General features: G+C 47.2%; 1 protein-coding gene across 2 annotated transcripts in view; it reads right to left on the bottom strand.

Annotated features, from left to right (window-relative positions):
- Positions 1-344: 344 nt before the first annotated feature.
- The window catches only part of MATN1 (matrilin 1), a 50,369-nt gene continuing 27,729 nt past the window's right edge, over positions 345-22,984 (bottom strand). The window contains exons 3-8 of one of the 2 annotated variants that reach the window (XM_030218689.1): positions 21,004-21,226; positions 14,448-14,576; positions 11,417-11,821; positions 7,451-7,603; positions 4,476-4,556; positions 345-987 (exon numbers count right to left, since the gene is read on the bottom strand). In XM_030218689.1, the coding sequence (XP_030074549.1) occupies positions 938-987; positions 4,476-4,556; positions 7,451-7,603; positions 11,417-11,821; positions 14,448-14,576; positions 21,004-21,226 (1,041 nt within the window). In that variant the 3' untranslated portion in view covers positions 345-937. The remainder of the gene's footprint in view (positions 988-4,475; positions 4,557-7,450; positions 7,604-11,416; positions 11,822-14,447; positions 14,577-21,003; positions 21,227-22,984) is intronic. The other variant, XM_030218690.1, reaches the window with a different exon arrangement.

The following is a 22,984-nucleotide window of genomic DNA, read 5'->3' as shown; positions in this document are numbered from 1 at the left end:
TAGCACAAGATTAGCGTGTGAGCCCTTAGTGCAGCGGCGTAGCCAGACAACAGATTTTGGGTGGGCCTAGACAAGAAGTGGGTGGGCACCAAGTGTTCTCCCCTTCACCCACCGCCAAAAAAAAATCTCAGCTGGCGGGAAAACGCTTCTTTCCACCTTAGCAGTCTGCAGCAGGCATGCGCTGAAAACTGAGCATGCGCAGGTGCTGGTATCGTGGAGAATAGCGTTTTCATTACCATCAGGGGGAAGTCTTTAGCTGGCGGAGCTTGGGATCCCCACCTGCTACCGCTAATACGTGCGCTACTGTTGGGTGGGCCTGAGCCCTAATTGGGTGGGCCCCGGACCACCCAGGCCCACCTGTGGCTACGCCACTGCCTTAGTGTCTAAAAATAGGTGGCGGTAAGGGATCATGCACTCGTCCATTTTAGTGGCCACGTGCAAAGGGCAAAATCAGTGCATGGCCATTAATACAAAAAATTGGACATTCTGCCAATTTAGTACAGCTGTATAAATGGCCTTAATCCCTGGGAAAGACCCACATAAGAGCACGCTAAGGCCACTTTTTACTGTCATTTGGTAAAGGGCCCCTAAATGAATAAAAGATTCACAGAACTGGCATTAATCAAGTAAACGTTGGCAAAGTGAAAGAAATATATATTTATAATTATATTTTATACATTTTTTCAAAAATTTTGGTTTTTGTGGGGGTTTTTTTTGTTCCTATGTGCACCCTATAGACAGGATGCAAAACTGTCATGGCCTACAGTGATTCACAGTGTTTTGCTTTCACATCACGTCTGCACTACCATAGTCCTTCCATTTGCACAAGAAGAAAACTCGTTATATACAAAACTGGATGGAATATTATGGCTTCTTTCCTCTGTTCTCTAGAGTTGGTTACCGGAGATTGGAGGCCAAAAAAATTCTTGTTCCAAAATTAAATGATTTTGTTCTCCAGGTCCACAATTCGTTTTGTCACAGCTTCCAGTGAGCTAGAGTTAAGGAACATCAACCCTCCATCAGATGCAAACTTACAAATATTCAAAGGAACTTATCCGGTTAGCGGGTGCTGCTAACCGGATTGTGCTACCCAATATTCCCTCTGACCACCTCGACACTATCCAGACAGCGTTGGTACAGTCCACAGGTGGGGCTTCGGCAAAGCCAGAGGTTATCAAATTATTTGAACATATTAAGGTCCCGTTTTTCTATCATTTCCAGACAGATGATTGATAATTGACTCAAATTATACCACCTAGAAAAAACTACTCTGCAATGGGTCAACGGCAAATCCTCTTATTTTCATATTATAAATCCAACTTTAGAGGGTAAAACGATCCAACTTCAGAAAGCTGTTAAAAGCCTGGGTTTTTGAATCGATTTTGATTTTACTGGTGATATGCATAAAACGAAACTTACGACTGCTGACTTTATACTTCCATTACTAGCCTATGAGAGAAAAAGGTATAAAAGGAGAATCCTGGACAGAGGCAATCGGAGAGCTAATGTCAGAGGTCACGTTTGTGTCCCAGTTGCTGTCTCATATGAGAATTAATTCATTATATTACGTATTCTAATTGTAGTCCTGATTGGTAAGTGTAATAAACAATTATTCTCATATTACTATAGCCTTCTGTGTCTTTCTGTCTCTCCACCTGGTGGCATTAGGACCATAATCCCTGGAGTGCTGGACATTCCAGGTTACAGGTAACTAGTACCTTTATACCTGGGAGAGGGCAGAAAGATAAACAATCTAAAAGACCTCTATCTACTTCTCCCCCACACTAAGTGCTGGTGCTGGTCAGTGGAGAGCAGGGCCTGTGGGTGCTCTCTGCTTTGGCCGAGGGTCTTTGGAGCAGAAGGGAGATGTGAGCTGCATCAGATGGTGCATGTGAGGAGGACAGAACAGGTTTTTTCTGAAGAACCATCCTCCTCCCCCCCCCCCCCCCCCAATGTGATGAGGCCAGTATCAGCAGCGTAGGAAGCTTAGACTGCTGAAGTGGAGAGCAGTGTTTTCAGCACCATCAGGGGGAGGTCTTCAGCTGGTGGAGCTTGGGGTCCCCACTAGCTAGCACTAAATGGGTGGACCTGAGCCCTAAGTGGATGGGCCCTGGCCCACCCAGGCCTACCTGTGGCTACGCCACTGTTTTAGATGCTGCCGTTTGGGTTTCTAAAAGACTAGTGGCCATAAGTCTGGTTGGTCAAAAGTCTTGCGTCCTAACAGTGGTGCCTAATTGGCAGCGACAAAATGGTGGAACCCAAAAGTCTTGCTTCAGAAAGAAGTACTATATGCACTTATGGTTATTTCAGTTTGTGTGATCCTCCGGGCCTATTGTTTTGCTTGGATAGGGTTACCATATGTCCGGTAACCAGGTGGATTTTGCTAATCTGCCCGTTTGTCCGGATTTCTGGGCAAATGGGCAGATTGCTAGCCTCCCCTTACTTACTACTGCCCTGGTGGTCTAGTGACCTCTTCCGCCTTCGGGGCGGGAAAGAGCCCCCTCTTTCTTGCCCGGAGCGCTGCCCTGCATGCATCCTTCCTGTTGCTGACCTCGGCGCCGATTCAAAATGGCCGCCGAGAGTTGAAGTGACCTCGCGAGACTTCAACTCTCGGCGGCCATTTTGAATCGGCGCCGAGGTCAGCAACAGGAAGGATGCATGCAGGGCAGCGCTCTGGGCAGGAAAGAGGGGGCTCTTTTCTGCCCCGAAGAGGTCACTAGACCACCAGGGCAGTAGTAAGGTAAGGGGAGGGGGTGACGGGGAGGGGGGAGTGATGGGGTGTGTGACTAGAGGGAGGGGAAAATGTGACAGGGGGCGGAGCGAGGGTGTGAAAGGGGGCGGGGTAAGTGTGACAGGGGGCGGGGCGGGTGTGTGATGGGAGGGGCATGTGTCCTCCTTTTTGGGGAACAAAATATGGTAACCCTATGCTTGGACTGCAGCTGCTCTCAGCCACCCCCTAAAAGCAGGCTGCCAAAAGCAACCACATAGAGGGGCATAATTGAACAAAAACATCTATCTCCATGGGCGTTTATCTCCGAGAACGGGTCCGTGAAGGGGCGGACCGAACCGTATTTTCGAAAAAAAAATAGACGTCCATGTTTTATTCGACAATTTGTGAGCTGGGCGTTTTTGTTTTTCAGTGATAATGGAAAATGAAAGCGCCCAGCTCAAAAACGAATAAATCCAAGGCATTTGTTTGTGGGAGGGGCCAGGAGTCGTAGTGCACTGGTCTCCCTCACATGCCAGGACACCAACCGGGCACCCTAGGGGGCACTTTTACAAAAAAAAAAAAAAAAAAGAGCTCCCTTCCCTTGGGTGTTGAGCCCCCCAAATCCGCCTCAAAACCCACCGCCCACAAGTCTACACCATTACTATAGCCCTAAGGGGTGAAGGGGGCACCTACATGTGGGTACAGTGGGTTTGGGGGGCGGTTTGGAGGGCTCCCATTTACCAGCACAAGTGTAACAGATGGGGGGGAGGGATGGGCCTGGGTCCACCTGCCTGACGTCCACTGCACCCCCTAATAACTGCTCCAGTGACCTGCATACTGCTGCCAGGGAGGTGGGTATGACATTTGAGGGTGAAAATAAAAAGTTGTGAAACATCATATTTTGTGGTGGGAGGGGGTTTGTGACCACTGGGGGAGTCAGTGGAGGTCATCCCCGATTCCCTCCAGTGGTCATCTGGTCATTTAGGGCACTTTTTGGGGCCTTATTCGTGGAAAAACAGGGTCCAGGAAAAGTGCCCTAAATTCTCGCTAAAAACGCATATTTTTCTTCAATTATCGGCGAAAGGCGCCCATCTCTGATCGGCCAATAACCACGCCCCAGTTCCGCCTTCACCACGCCTTCAATACGCCCCCATCAACTTTGTCCGCAACCACGACAGAGTGCAGTTGAAAACGTCCAAATTCGGCTTTCCATTATACCGCTTTATTCGTTTTTGTGAGATAAACGTCTATCTCCCGATTTGGGTCGCAATATAGGCGTTTTTCTTTTTCAATTATAAGCTGGATAGTCTTCCTAATGATTAAGCCAGCCCTGACTGCAACTTTTTAATATATTTATTACATGCAGGGCTTTTTTGAGGGGGTACTTGGGGGTACTGAGTACCGGCACCTTTTCCATTGTCTGCTAAAATTGATCCATGGTCTCCAAGGTTTAATGGAAGAGCTTAGGTTCTACACATCAATTCTGCCTTGTCATAGATTCTGTGACTGGTTGCAGGGGGCCTGGCTATTGTGGGGAGGGTCCCTCAGTGATCACCCCACCCCTGGCCTGGAATTGTTCGCTAGAAAAAAACGCACTGATTTCATGTGACATTTAAGTCTATTCATCTTTTGTGCCCTGCCTGAACTGGTTGCCTTACCTCCCTTCCCTACTACTTTGGACAGTACTTCTTTCCTAGGGTATTCTTCCTCGTGCCGTTAGGCACAGTGTGACATTTAAGTCTTCAACAGAAAGGTAAAAGGATATGTTTCCGGGTCAACGTCTGGATGAGCTCCTCCACTTTCTCCTGAAACTTCACAATGGATTTACACTCACACGGATTTTCCTCTGAAGGCAAGAAAACAAACCCCCGTTTAGCAGAGCAAATTTCTGCCAGCGTCGCTGACTTTAACGGTATATTTCGTATACGCAAGACAACTAGGTGACTAGCATAATGAGCAAAATGAAAATGAAGCCATACAAAGGCAAATTACTGTACCAGCACAGGAGACAAGATCTACCATATGCCCTTCCAGGCCGGTATTCAAAAGGACTTATGTGCCTGGCAGCGAGTGCTGACTGCAGAAATACTTTGTTTATGAATTTTCCCTGCAGCAGATTGGCTAACATTTGCCAATATAAATCACATTAATGGTCAAATTGCTCCATTAATTTTGATCAAGACTTGGAACAGGCCCAACATTTTTAAGGACAGTGGCAATAATCAGCCACTATACCACTTTCATAAATAGCTGATATAACTTTATATGTATATCTGTATACAATTATGCATATATAGTCAGCGGCTGGACTTACAGTATCCCCCCAAATTCCATATATGGCTCCAAAATTGCGCGTACAATTCAGGGGCATAGCTACGTGGGGCCACGGGGGCATGGGCTCCCACAGATTACGCCCTGGCCCCTCTACATTTGACCGCCCCGCCGCCGCATCAGATACCTTGTTTGCTGGCGGGGGTCCCCAAACCCCGCCAGCCGAAGAGTCTTTTTCAGCGCCGGTCGACTCCGGCGCCTTCGTTGTGTGATCATCTGTTTCTGACGCCTTTCGTCCTGCACCGTGCATGTAGCCCCGTGCAGGACGTAAGGCGTGAGAAACAGATGATCACACAACGAAGGCGCCTGAGTCGACCGGCGCTGAAGAAGACTATTCGGCTGGTAGGGATTGGGGACCCCCACCAGCAAACAAGGTACCTGACGTGGAGGCAGGGCAAGGGATGGGCGGCGGCGGTGGGGGGGTCGGCAGCAGGGGGAGGGGGCTAAAAAGTGCCCCCCCACCTCGGGCTCTGGCCCCCCCTCCCGCCGAGGTCTGGCTACGCCCCTAGTACAATTTAATTGAATAACAAGCTAATTAGTGCTGCTAGCTGGGTGCTAATAATTAAATTATCAGCGCTAATTGGCATCAATTAACATGTATGCGCACAATTTTAGGCGCTGAGATCCTGTGTAAATTTTTGTGTGGCTCCAAACTGGGAGTGCGGCCATGGGAGTGTCATGGGTGGATCGGGGGTTCTTGTGCATTTTATGCATGCTGTTATAGAATAAGGGGGGTAAACAGAAAAAAAGCACAACTGGGCCTACAAGACTGGGACAGCAGGAGTCCTTTATTGGTATGTGACCTGACACGGGCCGTGTTTCGGCATCAACAACGCTTGCCTCAGGGGTCCGAGTATAAAATCAAGGTGGGGAACTCCGTGGAAACAGATGTCAGGTCTAGTGTATGATTCCCCACCGACGATAAAGCTGTAGCTCCAATGAAAGGCTGTCAGTCAAAGCAAAAATGCTACAGATTTATCGTTGGTGGGGAATCATACACTAGATCTAACATCTGTTTCCACAGAGTTCCCCACCTTGGTTTTTTATACTCGGACCCCTGAGGCAAGCGTTGTGGACGCTGAAACACGGCCCGTGTCAGGTCACATACCAATAAAGGACTCCTGCTGTCCCAGTCTTGTAGGCCCAGTTGTGCTTTTTTTCTGTTTGCTCATTTGTGTATACTGTTTTACCCTCTCTGGTTGCCTTGTATAGAATAAGGGGGTTCCATGTCTAATTTAGGCACGAGCAGGGCTTTTTTTGAGGGGGTATTTGGAGGTACTGAGTACCAGCACCTTTTCCATTGTCTGCAAATATTGACCCATGGACCCCAAGTTTTAATGAAAGAGCTCAGGCTCTACACACCAATTCTGCCTTGTCATAGATTCTGTGACTGGTTGCAGGGGGGCCTGGCTATTGTGGGGTGGGTCCCTCAAGGATCACCCCACTCCTGAAGGGTGGCCTGGCATTTGAGTACCGGCACCTTTTTCACTAGAAAAAATGCACTGGGCATGAGGATTTACACGAGAGTTTAGTTGGTGTAAATCCTTGTGTGTAAAGTTAGGCATTGTTTATAGAATAACGCTTAAGGGCCCCTTTACAAAGTGGTGGTAAGCCCAACGTGAGCTTACAGTGCGCTAATCTGGAACTACCACCAGCCCAACATGGGCACTGATGGTAGTTCCAGCCCTAGTGCATGCCGTTTCCCGCCCTGGAGAAAATAGGGCCGTATTTTTCTGCGTGGCACTAACCCGGCGGTAATCAGGCAGCACCGCACGCTACTCAGTTACCGCCGGGTTAGCACAAGAGCCCTTACCACCAACTCAATGGGTGGCGTTAAGTCCCCCCCTCCTGCATTGCCATGTGGCATTTATTTTTGTAGCCCCAGAGTGTACCCGGCGGTAATAGGGCAGTGCCGTGCTGTCCGGTTACTTCCGGGTTAACGTGGGAGCCCTTACCGCCACCTCAATGGGTGGCAGTAAGGGCTCTCCCCCGAAACGACCACGCGGCAAGTGCTTTACTTGCCACTTGGCCATTTCCTGCAGGAATACGAGATTTCCCTTTTATCAGCTGCAGTAGAGGGGGCCCTTGGTTCACGTATAAAACACACATTGATGCCAGCGCCAGCCACCTTTTGCCGCAGCTTGGTAAAAGGGGCCCCAAACCGCCTATGTTTAGGGGTTAAAATAGCAGATCTATCTTTAACTGCTAAACACTTAACCAGTTGGCGCTGAATATCAGATTAACCAGTTAAATGGCCGCAGGCAGACATGAAACCAGATATTCAATGCCGGTTGCATCCCAGCATTGACTATCCGGGTTTAACGGCAGCAGTGGACAGCAAGAGCGCTGCCTGCCACCAGATGAATATCCGGGGGAAAGATTCCCCCGGCCTACATGATGGAAACTTACTAATGCAGATTTTCATCTGTAGCTTTTTTCCAATCTGGTTTATTGCCTTGAAATCGGCTGAGTAGAAATAGTGTTGTGGAACTGGATCAGAAGCAATTTCCTTGAGCTCATCTTCAACAGCGTTGCCTACTCCAATGGCATACATCTTAAAGCCTGTAAACGCACAAAAATTGGACTTTTAGTCTTTTACTATTGTTTTACTCAGTGCCCTGGAAAAGCAGAAATAAAAATAACCTTCTGAGCCTTAGAACTTTTGAGAACCCATCTATTCAAACAGGTTTACCCAAGTGACTTGACCTATCATAAGCAAACATAAACAAACCATCTACCTACCGGTTCAAATAACCATTAAGAAAAACGACTCAGAAAATATCTCCTACCAACCTTCTTACCCTCCATGCTCTTCCCCTACCTCTTCTTCATCGCTCTACTTCCTTACCTATCCCTATCCTTTTTCTCATACCTCTTCTATCCCAGTTACTCCTTGTTCATTTGTCCTATCACATACCTCCTTTGTTGATTCTGTTACTATAGATTGTATTCTCTTGTTACTATGTAAGCCGCATTGAGCCTGCGATGAGTGGGAAAGCGCGGGGTACAAATGTAATAAATAAATAAATAATAAACTTCAGGTCATACAAATCTGGCCCCCTTGTCATATGATTTCTCATGTTATTCAAGAGATTAGAATAATTGTTAAGTTTGGGGAGTGGGTGCCTAGATGTGCATACCCCGGATTCTATATATGGCACCAAGATACACACACATGTTGGTTAATGAGCCATTAACTATCAATTAATTGATGTTAACATTCAATTATTGAAGTTAATTGGCATTACTTTGGATTTATGCGCATCCGCCTGTACGCCATCCTGTAATATTGGACACCTGAATTTCATAGCACACAAATCAAAAGTGGGTGTGGCCATGGGAGGGGGCGTTCAAAACATTTGCGCAGTGTTATAGAATTGCACCGCTTACATGCTCAAACGTCATGAGTTGGGCACGCTAGCACCTAGATTTGGGTGTGGGAATCAGCGCTAAATGCTATTCTTTAACGGATGCTCAGTTTGGAGCGCTCTTTATTGAAAAGCACTTAGCGCCAATTTTTCAACGCCATTTACTGAACCTCTTTTCTTTTTCACTGTCCTTACCATTTGCAGCAGTACTTTTGATGTGCTTGTTAATACACCCGTGGTAGCAATGGTTTTGTGCTATTTCTTTGAGTAACGATCTCTGAGAAGCCAAACAGATACCAAAACTCCTGAGGCAGGCACAATGTTGCCAAAACGAGAGACCGTGTTGAGTCCACTTATCTGTATTTTGGCAATAAAGACCTTACATTGATCTACTTCTGGAGTCCCTCTCGTTTGGTTGACCTATATCCCTTCCCTGCTTTGGGAAGTAAAGGCCAACTTTACTCCGTAGGGCATCCTTCCTCGTTTTTCAAGTGTCCAATCTTCTATAGGTGACACATAGGCACTAGTGCTTTGGTTAAGTCACATAGGCACAGGTATTTAGGACTCTATCACCACCCTAGCCCTCAGTCTTTGCAGGTAGCTACACTGTTTTATCTGAAAGACACCAATCCAACATGTCTTGCCTGTTTCATTTGTCTACTTATCTCTCTTTTTTTTTAGATTGTAAGCTTCAAGAAGCAAAGACGGTCTACCACGTGTGTCTGTAAAGTGCCACACACCTGATGGTACTATAGAAATAGTGAGCTTAATATTCAGCCACTGGTCATCAGATTAGGGCCATGAGCAGCCTATGTGGGAGTAGGCAGGGCTGAAGGTTCGCTTAGGCTGTCAAATGCCCTTGAGCCAGCCCTGATCCTAAATGCGTCTATAAAGCACTTGTATAATGTCTTGTTCATATAATAATAATAATAACAATAACAAAAGCACCACCCTAAAGGAGAAAAAAGAAAGGTTGAACATGATAGAGATACTCATCCCCAGATTTTATATATGGTGTCCAGATTTGGGCGTTCTGTCAAGATGTGCGAGCAACTTAATTGGCTAACGAGCTGTTAACCATCAACAATTTGATGCTACTAACCAATTACTGATGTTAATTGGCATTCATTTGTGTGCACATCTGGCTGTTTGCTCTTCTATAATACTAGGCACCTAAATCCCATAGAGCACAACCCAAAAGGGGGTGTGGTCATGGGAGGTGCATGAGTGGGTCAGGGTTGTTGCAAAAAGATTTCCTCAGTGTCATAGAATAATGGGTCTCCGTGCCTAACTTGAGCGTTGAGATTTACACTAGGATTCAGTAGGCGCAAGTCTGGCACCCAGATTCTAAATAGCGTGCCTAGAGATCTGCGCCAAAATCTAGGCATATTCAGTAACAATGCGCATAACTTAATTGGCTTAACAAGCCAATCAGCATTGATAAGAGCACTTAACAAGCAATACTGAGCACTAATTGGCAATAATTAGAATTTACCTACACAGCTCGCTAAGCATATTCTGTAATGAACCTCTCCTAAATTCTAATGTGTGCAGTTGAAAGGGGGCATGGCTATGGGTGGGAAAATGGGCGTTTCATGGGCGTTCAAAAATTTACACTTCTAGTTACAGAATATGTCCCAGTGCACAGAAATCTACATGGTGCAGTGAATTATGCCATGTTTTCATTGGTGTACATGGAGGTCGTAGTTTTTGGCGTGCCTAAATCTAGGCGCTACTTATAGAATACGCGTAGGCATAAATGTCTACCACGTAGAATTTTTTAGGCGCCTTATATAGAATCTGGCCCTAAGTGCTTTATATAAAGTGGAGGAGTGGCCTACTGAAGTGGAGGACCAGTCTTGCAATCCAGAGGTGGAGCAAATCCCACTGCTGCTCCTTGTGATCTTGGGCAAGTCACTTAACCCTCCATTGCCTCAGGTACAACCTTAGCTTGTGAGCCCTCCAGGGACAGAGAAATATCCAGTGTATCTGAATGTAACTCACCTTGAGCTACTACTGAAAAAGGTGAGAACAAAATCTAAATAAATAAATATGCCCTTTATAGAAAAGCACTTTCTGGTGTCCATTTTTGAGCACCATTTATGGTATTCCTCCCCGAGACCTAAAAGCTATAAATAACATGCAAGAAACAAACTTTGTTTCCCATCGGAAAAGAAGTTCTAGAACAGGAGGTCATGGTAGGATGCTCAAAGGGGAATAATTTCAGATGTAACAATAGCAAACAAATACGAGGTGATGAGTGCATGGAATGACCTCCAAATATCGGGATTCCAGAAGGCCTAGGTTAAGCCAGAAATCCACTTGGGTTTATTGCATTCGTAAAAGGAAGCAGACTGGGCAGACTAGACAGCAGAGGCGTAGCTAGGTGGGGCCACTGGAGCATGGGCCCCCACTACTACTACTACTACTACTACTTAGCATTTCTATAGCTTAGAGCTGGCCCCGCTGCTTTCACTCCCCCTGCCGCCAACCCTCCCCCACCACATTTGACCCCCCCCTCTCGCTGCCGCTACCATCAGGTACCTTTGCTGGCGGGGGTCACCAACCCCCGCCAGCCGAAGTCCTCTTCAGCACGGGTCTCCGGCGCATTCTGATCTGGATTCTGTTTCTGTGAGTCCTGACGTCCTGCATGAATGTGCAGGATGTCAGGACTCACAAAAACAGAATCCAGATCAGCGAATGCGCCAGACTCGGAGACTGGCGCTGGAGGGGACTTCGGCTGGTGGGAGTTGGGGACCACCACCAGCAAAGGTACCTGGCAGTGGCGGGGGAGGGTTGGCAGAGGCAGGAAGGGGGTTGAAAGGGATGGGGGAGGGGCGCCGGGGGGGGGTCAAAAGTGGTGGGGGGGTCAGCAGCACCAGGGGGGGGGGCTAAAATGTGCCCCCTCACCTTGGGCTGTGGACCCCCCTCCTGCCGAAGTCTGGCTAGACAGGCTTTGTAATTCTTAAAAATACTTTGAAATAAATGGGTAGCCATGGAGTCCTACCTAAATCTTTGGCTTTCTTGGCAGCATCTTTGATGTAATCTTGTGAACGACCATCTGTGAAAATAACGCCCACTTTGGGAACACCAGGTCTCGCTCCATTGGAGACAGCAAAACTACTGTCCACAAGATAAGAGAGAGCCTGGCCAGTCATTGTGCCTTTTTCCATGTAGGACATCTTCTTGACTGCATCCTTGATCTGCTTCTTGGTTTTGTACTGTCCCAAGGGAAACTCCTGCCTGACGGAACTTGAGTACTGAACCAATCCGACCTGAGCTTTCTTCTCTCCCACGTCCAAGGAGTCCACAATCTGATTGATAAACTTCTTCACCAGCTCAAAGTTTTCAGGCCTCACGCTCTTGGACCCATCAATGAGGAAAACAAGGTCAGTAGCAGCTGCTCCACAGGCTGAAAAAAAGAAAGATCCAGAACACTTAAAGACACGAAGGAAACATTTAAAAGTGCCGAAACAGGTAAAGTTCGTTTTAAAAAGTGTTTATGCACATTAGAGCTGGCCCCCCTGCTTTCACTCCCCCTGCCGCCAACCCTCCCCCGCCACATTTGACACCCCCCTCTCGCGGAGGGGGGCGGGGCGGGGGAATCTGAGGAGGAATGGTCACAATCAAAAGGAATAAGCAAAAACAATTATAATTTATTTGTTTTTACATTTTAATGAGAAATGCAGGATAAGAGCTGTTATGCTTAGTATTCATCTTATCCAAGAAACTAATTTTGAACAGTGTGTGGCTATCAAAGTTCTCATTTTAGTTAAGTAAGGGACCCTTTTACAAAGGCACGTAAAGCCTAAATGTGTCCAACTTGCACAAATTCGGCATTACTGCCTGGCTACCATGTCCCCCGGGCGGTAATTCCGAATTTGGCACGCACCAAAACAGGGGGGTAGCCAGACACCCAATTTTGGGTGGGCCTGAGGACAAAAGGGGTGGGCATAACAACCCCGCCTCCTGCAGCCCCCCACCGAACATTTCTCCCTCCCCCCAGGCAATATGGGAGGTCACTTAATTGTATTCCCCCCCCACCCCCACCCCAAGTACTATTACATCCTTTAGGTCTTTGCCAGCAACGAGAATCAACTCATTCCTCTTGCATGCACCGGCTCTGAGCCTTCCCTCTGATGCAACTTCCTGGTCCCACAAACAGGAAGTTGCATCAGAGGGAAGGCTCAGACCAGTGTAAGCAGGGGGAATGTGTTGCTACTCCCTGCCAGTGAAGAACTAAAGGATTTAAAGGTAAAAGGGGGGTTCAGTGGAGTGGAGTTAAGTGACCTCCATGATCTCCTAACGGAAGAGATGCCGGGAATCTTCTGCTGGCGGAGCTTGGGGATCCCCGCCAGCCACATCAGTGTTGTGCCACTGCTGGGTAGGCTAAAGTCCTACGCCACTGCACCGAAAACATGCGGTAGAAAATATTTTCCATTTTCTACCGCAAGGTGCTTATCTGAGCAGTAAACAGAAGCTTACACGCATTGCGTGCTTATCACCCTGGTAGCACATGAGACCTTACCATTAAGTCAATGGGTGGCGGAAAGGTCTCAGGCCAAAAATGGACATGCGCTGGTTTTCATTTTTCCGAAAGTCCATTTTCCAGCCCCTTAAAAAAAGGCCCTTTTCCAGGACGCGGTAAAAAATGGCATAGCGCACCAAAAAAGACGCGCTCGCACTGCCGCAAGCCACTTTTTGCCTCAGCTTACTAAAAGGGCCTCTAAATGTAGAAATATGATTTGGCATATGGGATCTTGCCCACAAAATCCTGCCTCACAACAGCTTGAAGAGGACACTCATACATACATGGATGAAGAAACATTTCAGGATAGGTTTCCGAGCATTATGGATAAACTAGTGTGGTTAGCGTGTTATTCCACTTGAATGCAAGAAATAAAGGTTAATAAATAAATCACAATACCTTCCAAAATATAATGCCTTATTTGGCAGGCTGAGCCCTAGTGATACTGTCTGACATACCAGTAGCAATAATGTGCTGCCCTTTTGAAAATGGTGGTTTTGGGTAGGGTTACCATATGTCCAGATTTACCAGGACATGTCCTCTTTTTGAGGACATGTACAGGCAACCGGGCGGGTTTTGCCAATCTGCCTGTTTGTCCGGATTTCTGGACAAATGGGCAGGCTGTTGGGCGGGCCGTCCTAGAGGACGGCCTGCCCGCCAGCCTGTCCGTTTGTCCAGAAATCCGGACAAATGGGCACATTGCTAGCCTCCCCTCCCCTTACTTACTAGTGCCCTGGTGGTCTAGTGACCTCTTCCGCCTTCGGGGCGGGAAAGAGCCCCCTCTTTCCTGCCCGGAGCACTGCCCTGCATGCATCCTTCCTGTTGTTGATCTTGGCGCCGATTCAAAATGGCCGCCGAGAGTTGAAGTGACCTCGCGAGACTTCAACTCTCGGCGGCCATTTTGAATCGGCGCCGAGGTCAGCAACAGGAAGGATGCATGCAGGGCAGCGCTCCAGCCAGGAAAAAGGGGGCTCTTTCCTGCCCCCGAAGAGGTCACTAGACCACCAGGGCAGTAGTAAGGTAAGGGGGGGTGACGGGGTGTGTGACAGGGGGGAGTGGAAAGTGTGACAGGGGGCGGAGCGAGGGTGTGAAAGGGGGTGGGCAGGGTGTGTGGTGGGGGCGGGGCATGTGTCCTTCTTTTTGGGGGACAAAATATGGTAACCCTAGTGTTGGGGGCAGGACAGAAGTTACTGTGGATTGGTTCTTACATTTTCCCACACCCTGGAGCTAGGAAGAGGTCAATATTTGGGCCACTAGCCCAGCAGAAGTATTTCAGATCCCAAATTAGGGGGCCCCCTGTTTCATCAGGGTATTTACTTTTCTCCCAGAAGGGAGTCCAAGGAAGATGGTGGGAATGTTCTATGATCCTATCCACTCAAGTATCGCATGTTAGTCAATGTCTCGGAATTTTGTGGTGATTTTTCCTATGCTGTTTTCCACATGCTTCCGTGTCAGCTATAACAAAATGCCTATAGCAAAGCTCCAGGATGTTTGTAACAGTAATATTTACCATTGCATGTCTTTCCATCTTCATTTAGTGTGAAACCATCTCTACAGGCACAGGAGAAGGAGCCTGGGGAGCTGATGCAGATCTGTTCACAGTCGTGGTCTCTCATAGCACATAGGTCTGATACTGTTGCTTGAAGAAAAAGGAAAATTACAGATTTTCAGGATATTTCTTCTTTTCCTTTGTTTTATATCCATTACACGGCACGTAAAATAATTTTTCCAATACATCATTGTTGTGTTTACAATCTCCCTTTTGTAGCAGAAGAGATCTCAGTGGAACATTTTGGAAGTGTCTTTACAAACCTTTTTTGATTCTAAAATGCTGAATACCTCACGCATAAAAGTGTTTGTGGTGCAATTATTCATGTCTTATGGGCAACATTTGAGTAAGCATATTTAGGAGAGGAGTTTGGGTGGAGTGTGGGGAAGTCACGAGTTTCATCATAATAGGTTATAAAATATGCTTGCATACATAGTACCACTAGAGGTCACGTGAGCCATTTTGAAGGCACAGCCATGATGGACGTTAGCCAGTGAGCGTTGATCCTGCCCATTCCTCCTCTAAACCATCAGGAACCAGGCAAGTAAGCCCAGGGGATTCCGTGTGGGGGGAGGAGGTTGGTGATGCTCCAATAGGGAAGGGGAGGGAGGCTCCAGGGGTGGTTAGTGATGTTCCAGAAGGGAGGGAAGGAAAGGGGATCAGAAGGGGGGGAGTTAGTCATGTTCTAGGAGTGGGAGGGAGGCAGGGATGAAGGCCTATTGATGTTCCAGAGGGTGGGAGAGAAGGAGAGAAAGGAGATTAGGAAATAGCCAGATTCCCTTATGCAGGGCTCTTTATCCGGTCCTAGGGTCTCTGGCTCCCACCAGCAGACTATGAGTTGGCGCCCCCCCACCCATCTCCTTTCTCTCTTCTCCTCCCCTGTCCAGCGATTCTCCTTCGCCCCATCCCCCGCCACCCTTGGTACTTTAAATCTTTAATTTACCTCCGTTCCAGCAGCCGCGTCATTTGAAAGCCCTGCCCTGTCTCTAGCCTTCCTTCCCTCGTGAGTTCGTTCCCTCAGAGTCCCGCCCTCGAGGAAATGACGTCAGAAGGCGGGACTGCAGAACGAACTAACGAAGGGAGGGAAAGCTAGAGACAGGGCAGGGCTTTCAAATGACGCTGCTGCTGGAACTGAGGTAAATTAAAGATTTAAAGCACCAAGGGCGGCGCAGTATGGCGGCGCCCTTGAAGGCAGGCACCCCCCTGCGGTGCTTACCCCGCTTACCGGGTTTGTCCGGCCCTGGATTATCCGTGGTTTGCCTTAGTGGTACAGTCCCACTTCCACCTCTGCTTTGTTTCTTGACTTTCCCTGTGGAAGGTGTGCAGACCCCATCTGTTCCTTCTCCGTTGAGTTATTTGTGCAATGGAAGGTATAGATCTCAGTGTGGGGAGTAGGTTCTGTGTATACGTCTATTACTAGCAGGACTTGTGTGGTAGACTGCGTGAAGATCTGTATGTGAAGATTTGTATGGGATCTTTAGAAGTATATTTTGAGAGGGGTTTACTGCTTTCAACCAGCTGTTTCCGTTTTTTTCCCCTCTTAACCCTTGTGGATCTGTCTTGTTCTTTGCCAAGTTGCTGGGATGAGGGGGGCACGGGCAGGTCATGGGCATTCTCAGAATTTCGAGGGTGATGTTATAGAATAGGGCTGTTTAAGCGCCCAACTGTCATAAGTTGCACCAACTATCAGAATGATTACCAAATCCAGATGCAATCTTTGTATTAATCAGAGCATTTTTTCTAGCAAAAAAGGTGCTGGTACTCAAATACTAGGCCACCCTTTGGGGGATCATTGAGGGACCCACCCCACAATAGCCAGGCCCCCTGCAACCAGTCACAGAATCTATAACAAGGCCGAATTGGCGTGCAGAACCTGAGCTCTTTCATTTTAAAACTTGGGGTCCATGGGTCAATTTTAGTAGACAATGGAAAAGGTGCCGGTACTCAGTACCCCCAAGTACCCCCTCAAAAAAAGCCCTGGTATTAATACACATTCTATTAATCTGAGTTACCTCTTATACACCAAAAATGCTATCACTACCACTCAGGAGAAAAGACTTCAGTGGCCTCATAGTCAGTGGCGTACCAAGGGGGGGCGGTGGGGGCGGTCCGCCCCGGGTGCACGCCACAGGGGGGGTGCCGCGCACCTGTCGGCTCTTCGTTTTCATGCTCCCTTTGCCCCGGAACAAGTTACTTCCTGTTCCGGGGCAGAGGGAACATGAAAACGAAGAGCCGGCGGGCACGCGGCACCCCCCCCCAGCGGCATGCACCCGGGGGGGGGGGGTCTTTCGCCGGGGGATCGAGGGGTCTTTCGCCGGGGGTGGCGTCATGCTGTTCCGGGGGGGGGGGGGCGCTGCACCCAGGGGGCGGGGCACATCGGCGATCCGCCCCGGGTGTCAGCCCCCCTAGGAACGCCACTGCTCATAGTCTAATAATAGGCATATGATTGGCTTCACATTTTACTACCACCATCATTGGTCTAAAAAACCCCTGTTTTGTTTTGATTTTTATTATATAAGCCCCAATATTCAGACCATGGGAGATAGCCGGGCTGACTCCCATGGTCCGCGCTGAACCCGGATATAAAATGCTGGGCCATTTCCAGTTACTGGCATTGGTCTCATCTTCTGTCTATACAGAGATCCTTCATTGAATTAACAATGAGATGCCACTTAGCATATCACCAACGGACCTTACAATTTGACTAAGCAGCTTACCAGAACTCAGTCCATATCACATCTGAGAACACTGAAAATAAACATGCAAATATGATTTTCTCTTAATTTCAGGCTAAACTCAGGCGGTCATGCGTGACTTGCAGACTGCAGTATCATGCTACTTAGCTTCACAGTCTTCTGTAAGCAAATAGACTGATTTTGCTTTCTGTCAGACATTGAAACCAGCTGTGTTCCCATGTGTGCAATTGTACGTGAGTCTTTTCTGAGCAGTTCTGGGGTAGAGCTATGTTTCGGGAAGGGCGGTTGATCAAGAAATAGCGTTTTCAAAAGAACAATAGACTGATGGGGTTAATTGAATGGCGGCCAGGGATGACTTCAAATTACAACAGATTGGTTACTTTATTATCCTGGCTGGACATGTCAGGGTCCTGTTTACTAGCGTGCAGTAAGATTTTGCACTTATGGTGCATTAACAGCCAAAATTAATACAATGTACTGTCAGGAGCTTGTCAAGCATTCATCCTGCAGTTACTGCTCAGACAAATTCTGTAAGTACATAAGTATTTCCATATTGGGACAGACTGAAGGTCCATCAAGCCCAGCTTCTTGTTTCCAACAGTGGCCAATCCAGGCCACAAGTACCTGAGAAGATCCTCAAAAAAGTGCAATACATTTTATGCTGCTTATCCTAGAAATAAGCAGTAGATTTTCCCCAAGTCCATTTTAATAATGGTCTATGGACTTTTCCTTTAGGAAGCCATCCAAACCTTTTTTAAACCCTGCTAAGCTAACTGCTTTTACTACATTCTCCGGCAATGAATTCCAGAGTTTAATTACACATTGAATGAAGAAATATTTTCTCTGATTCATTTTAAATTTACTACTCAGTAGCTTCATTGCGTGCCCCCTCGCCCTAGTATTTTTGGAAAGAGTAAACAAGTGATTCATGTCTACCCGTTCCACTCCACTCATTATTTTATAGACCTCTATCATATCTCCCCTCAGCCGCCTTTTCTCCAAGCTGAAGAGCCCTAGCCGCTTTAGCCTTTCCTCATAGAGAAGTCATCCCATCCCCTTTATTATTTTCATCTCCGTTCTCTGTACCTTTTCTAATTCCACTACCATGTGTTAAAGCCTAATGCAGATTCATCTAATGCTCCCTCTTGAGGTGGCTTTGCACGCATCAGCGGTAGCTGCGCATTTGACAACGTTAGGCTAATTCCTCGCGCCAACTACAATGTATGGTCCACTTACAATCTTCACTCATACCACGCCTCATCCCAAACTAAGTAGCCTGCTGGCTGATCCAGTACATAGTAGCCAATGGCTGTATGTCAGCATTTGCACCAGGTTTCCACAGACGCAAGTCCTCACGACCAAAGCTGGGTGCAAGAATTTGCACTATGCACTATTCTGTATTTATTTATTTACTTATTCAAGGCTTGATTTACCGCCTTTAACTGCCAGGCTGAGCAAGGTGGTTTACAAATATTAGAAGATAAAGTATAAGGAAAAGATAAGAACTGCAATATTGTGACAGCAAAGACAAGCAAGCACACGAGCAACGCTAAGTATTTAATTAAAAGCAGACATAAAATTTCTCTCTCTCAAGCACCGATACCCTGCAAACCATCCCAATCAACAAGAATAGGCTTGCTCAAATACAGTGGCATCCCTTGGTCGGCTGCCACCCGGGGCGGCTCACCGCTGTGCGTTCCCCCTCCCCCAGGCGCAGCGTCATCCATCCCCTCCGGGTGCAGCACCACACTCCTCCCCCCCCACAGGTGCAGCGTCCCCCTGGCGCATCACCGTCCCCCCCTCCCCGGCGCATCACCTCTAAGCCCCCCCCCCCCCCGGGTGAATTCTTCTTACCTGCTGGGGTACTGGGAGCAGCCACGCGGCTGTGGGCTCCGCCGGTTCCCTGCTCTCTCTGCCCCGGAACGGGAAGTAACAGCAGAGGGAGCAGGGAACCGGCGGAGCCGACAGCTGCGCGGCTGCTCCCTGCACCCCTCCTGCAGAGTGCACCCGGGGCGGACCGCCTCGCCCTCGGTATGCCACTGTTCAAATAACCAGGTCTTTAGCATGGCCTTACATTTCTTAATATTTAGTTCACTGCGTATGGGTAAAGGCATAGAATGCACAGCAACGAGTTGGCTCTATTCGTGCAAAACAGGGCCCTGGTAAAAGTCATACGTTGGTCATTTATAGAGCGTGAGCTGATGAATGTGGGATAGTCAAAGAGGTTGCTTTATTAAACACGCCCCTTAGTCATGGAATACTTGAGAGTCAGTTGCCATAGAGATGCACTTACTTTGTAGCATTCTATAAGGTATGCAAATACATGTGTGCCACGCCCACAGCCCCAAGGCTCCGCCCATCTGCAGAACCCTTTGCAAATATGCACTATATAAGACATGTACCGATTTGGTCTCTACATGTGTATGCTGACATTCTAAACCTTTGTGAACATAACACATGGGTAAATATTAGCGCTTATTTTATAGAATAACCCCCCTGTTTATTATTTATTGTGTTTTGCTAGTGGAGTTCTGTATATATCTTTAGGACTTCTTGTGCAACAGTCTATTATCATTATCAAGTGCCCTTCATTGACCACTGTTGTCATGTGTAGGGTTCACTATACTGCCCTGAAAAGCCCAAACACAGTAACTGTTGAGAATGTAAATATGAGAAAAGTCCAAAAAACTGATTTCTTTTTGAATGAATTCCCATGATGTAATTGTTGAACACAACTGTGTTCTGGCTTAACATATCTCCCATATCAAGAGATACTAGCCCCGATATTGAGACAATGGGAGTTAGACCAGCTCCCGCTGTCGCTGGCGAACCCAGAAATTCAAAGCCAGGGTCGTATCCTGCCAACAGTACTGAATGTCTGGGGGGGGGGGGTTAGGTGCTACAAACATAGCCGGTTAAGCCGATATTCATCAGCTGATCGGCTTAATTCTAGCGGCCAAAGATAGACCTGCTATTTATGTGGGTCAATCTGGCCTGGCCACTAAACCAGTCAGTCGCTGAAAATCAGTGTTAATTGGCTATGTAGCTTGACATAGGCAATGACCGGACTATCCGCTGACTGGGATATTCTGTGGGAGATAGCTGGTTATCTCCCACTGAATAGTGGCGGATAGCCGGCTTGAAGGTGTCATTCTTGGACAGTTAAATACCTTTGAATATCGGGCGGTCTTTTGGACCTTTTGCTAAAGGCTTAAAAATGCATGCAAATGTTAAATTATTATTATTAATTACATTTGTACCCCGCGCTTTCCCACACATAGCAGGTTCAATGTGGCTTACATAGTAAATAGAATTACAAAGTCTTGAAGGAGAATGTTACAAGTTGTAGTAAACATAGTAGTAGTGGGGTTTTGAGGATATGTAAATTGAGCATGGAGAGGTAAACAAAGATAGGATGAGCAAAAGGAGAAGAGATTGGGAGGGGTAAGGAGTAGGAAGGATGGAGAGGAAGAGATTGAGGAATGAGCATAAGGAGATTATGAGACATGGTCAAAGGTATAATAATCATCGAGGCAGGAATCATGTGGGTGAGCTTAAAAAGTTAAGTTGGGTCATTAGGGTAAGCTTTCTTGAAGAGTTGGGTCTTCTGAACGGTAGATGGCTTCCATATTGAGAAATACCCACTAACTACAGGACATCTGACGAATTAGTTTAGTCTTGACAAGAATTTGAGTTACTGTGTTGTGGCTAGTTGACCAACAAGAAGGTTGGGCCGGTTGATATCACAGTTCATGAAGTAGGAAAGGTGGCGGTTCAACATTTTTTACATTGATCGTAACACCAATGATCGTAACACTTACTACATAACGCTTCTTGGAATTTCTTGGTTAGTTTCTCGATGACACTGTAGCTCTCCACATAGTCCACGTGCTCGTCAAGAGGTTCACTGGCTATTTGACGGAGAGTGCTCATTTCTGCTCTGCCCACACCGATTGCGAAGATTTCAATTCCGCTCTCTCTAGCTCTGGCTGCTACATCCTTCACACTGTCCTGAGGGCGTCCATCGGTCACCACAATGGCCACCTTGGAAAGAACAGACAGCGTATGGCATTGACTCACTTGGAACTGAGATTTTCAATCAAATTCACTCAGAATTTCATTTAAAAAAAAGAAGCTCCCCATTGCAAATGATGTACAAAAATGGGCTACTAAGTAGTAAATTTAAAATAAATCAGAGAATGTATTTCTTCACTCAACCTGTAATTAAACTCCTGAATTCATTGCCAGAGAATGGGGTAAAAGCAGAAAGCAGATAGCTTAGTAGGGTTTAAAAAAGATTTGGATATTTTCAAAAACATTAAAATGGACTTAGGAAAATCCAGTGGCGTTCCTAGGGTGGCTGACACCTGGGGCGGATCGCCGATGTGACTCCCCCTGGTGCATCTTTATCTGCTGGGGGGTGCCGCGCGTCTGTTGGCAACACTCGTTCCCTGCTCCCTCGGCCCCGGAACGGGTTACTTCCTGTTCCAGGGCAGAGGGAGCAGGGAACGAGCGTTGCCGACAGACGCGCGGCACCCCCCCCCCCAGCGGCAAAATGACGGACACCTCCCCCCGGTGAAACGACACCCCCCTTCCCCCTGGTGTATCTTTACCTGCTGGGGGGGGTGCTGCGCGCCTGTCGGCTTCGCTCATTCCCTGCTCCCTCTGCCCCGGAACAAGAAGTAACCCATTCCAGGGCAGAGGGAGCAGGGAACGAGCATTGCCGACAGACACGTGGCACCCCCCCAGCGGCGTGCACCCGGGGCAGACCGCCCCCACCGCCCCCCCCCCTTGGTACGCCACTGGGAAAATCTACTGCTTATTTCTAGGATATGCAGCATAAAATCTGTTTTACTGCTTGGGATCTTACCAGGTACTTGTGACCACTGTTGGAAACAGGATACTGGGCGAAATGGACCTTCGGCCTGTCTCAGTATGGCAACACTTATGCATATTTGCAAAATGGCTGCTCTCACTGCATGCGCCGACAAATACATATTGACCTCTTAAGGTATTTTACAAAAGGTTGGGAGTTGGCAAAACCTTTTCTAAAATGCCACTAGAACTGATTGCATCCCGATCTGATCGTTTCAGTTCCAATCTCCACTATTCTGTTTATTTCTACTGTGCATACTTAAAGGTCAGCAAAGTACTTAAATCATTTAAGGAGCATTTTGTTTTTGCTAGGAGGTAACGTTTGATTTTAAGAAAGAAATACTTTACTTCCTTGGGTTAGTGTCTTCACAGTCATATAAAAACAAAAGTCTTATATATTATAATGTCAAACAATTACCCTAAACAATTTTTTCCTGGATCATTCAATAAATGTCTCCAGGGCACTTAAAAATAATAAGATGCATTTTTTTCAAATTGTCCATAGCCAAAAAAAAAAAGAAAAAGAAAAAAAGTCCTGATTTACACCTTGAGCTCTGTATTTATTTCAGGGATATTGGGGGTGGGCAGTTAGAAAATGTTATTTGTGTTGTTTCCTGTGTCATGTACTTGAATTTTTATTTTATTCAGATTTCCTCGCCCATTTTATTGTTACAGGAACAATGTCGCTAAGAATGTCACTTTACAAACAGAGGAGTCATTTTACAAAGGCGCGCTAAAAAACGGCTTGCGGTACGGTAGGCACAGGTTTGGGGCACGCTCCAATGCATTTTTTAGCATGCCTGTAAAAAAGGCCTCTTTTTTTGCCGAAAATGGAGGTGCGGCAAAATCAAAATTGCCGCGCGTCCATTTTGGGTCTGAGACCTTATCGCCAGCCATTGACCTAGCGGTATTCCTATGGGTGTCTCT

Source organism: Microcaecilia unicolor, chromosome 11 (assembly GCF_901765095.1).
Source record: "Microcaecilia unicolor chromosome 11, aMicUni1.1, whole genome shotgun sequence".
NCBI lineage: Eukaryota > Metazoa > Chordata > Amphibia > Gymnophiona > Siphonopidae > Microcaecilia > Microcaecilia unicolor.
Note: the sequence above shows the minus strand (reverse complement) of the source record. Positions and strands in the feature narration are given on the sequence as shown.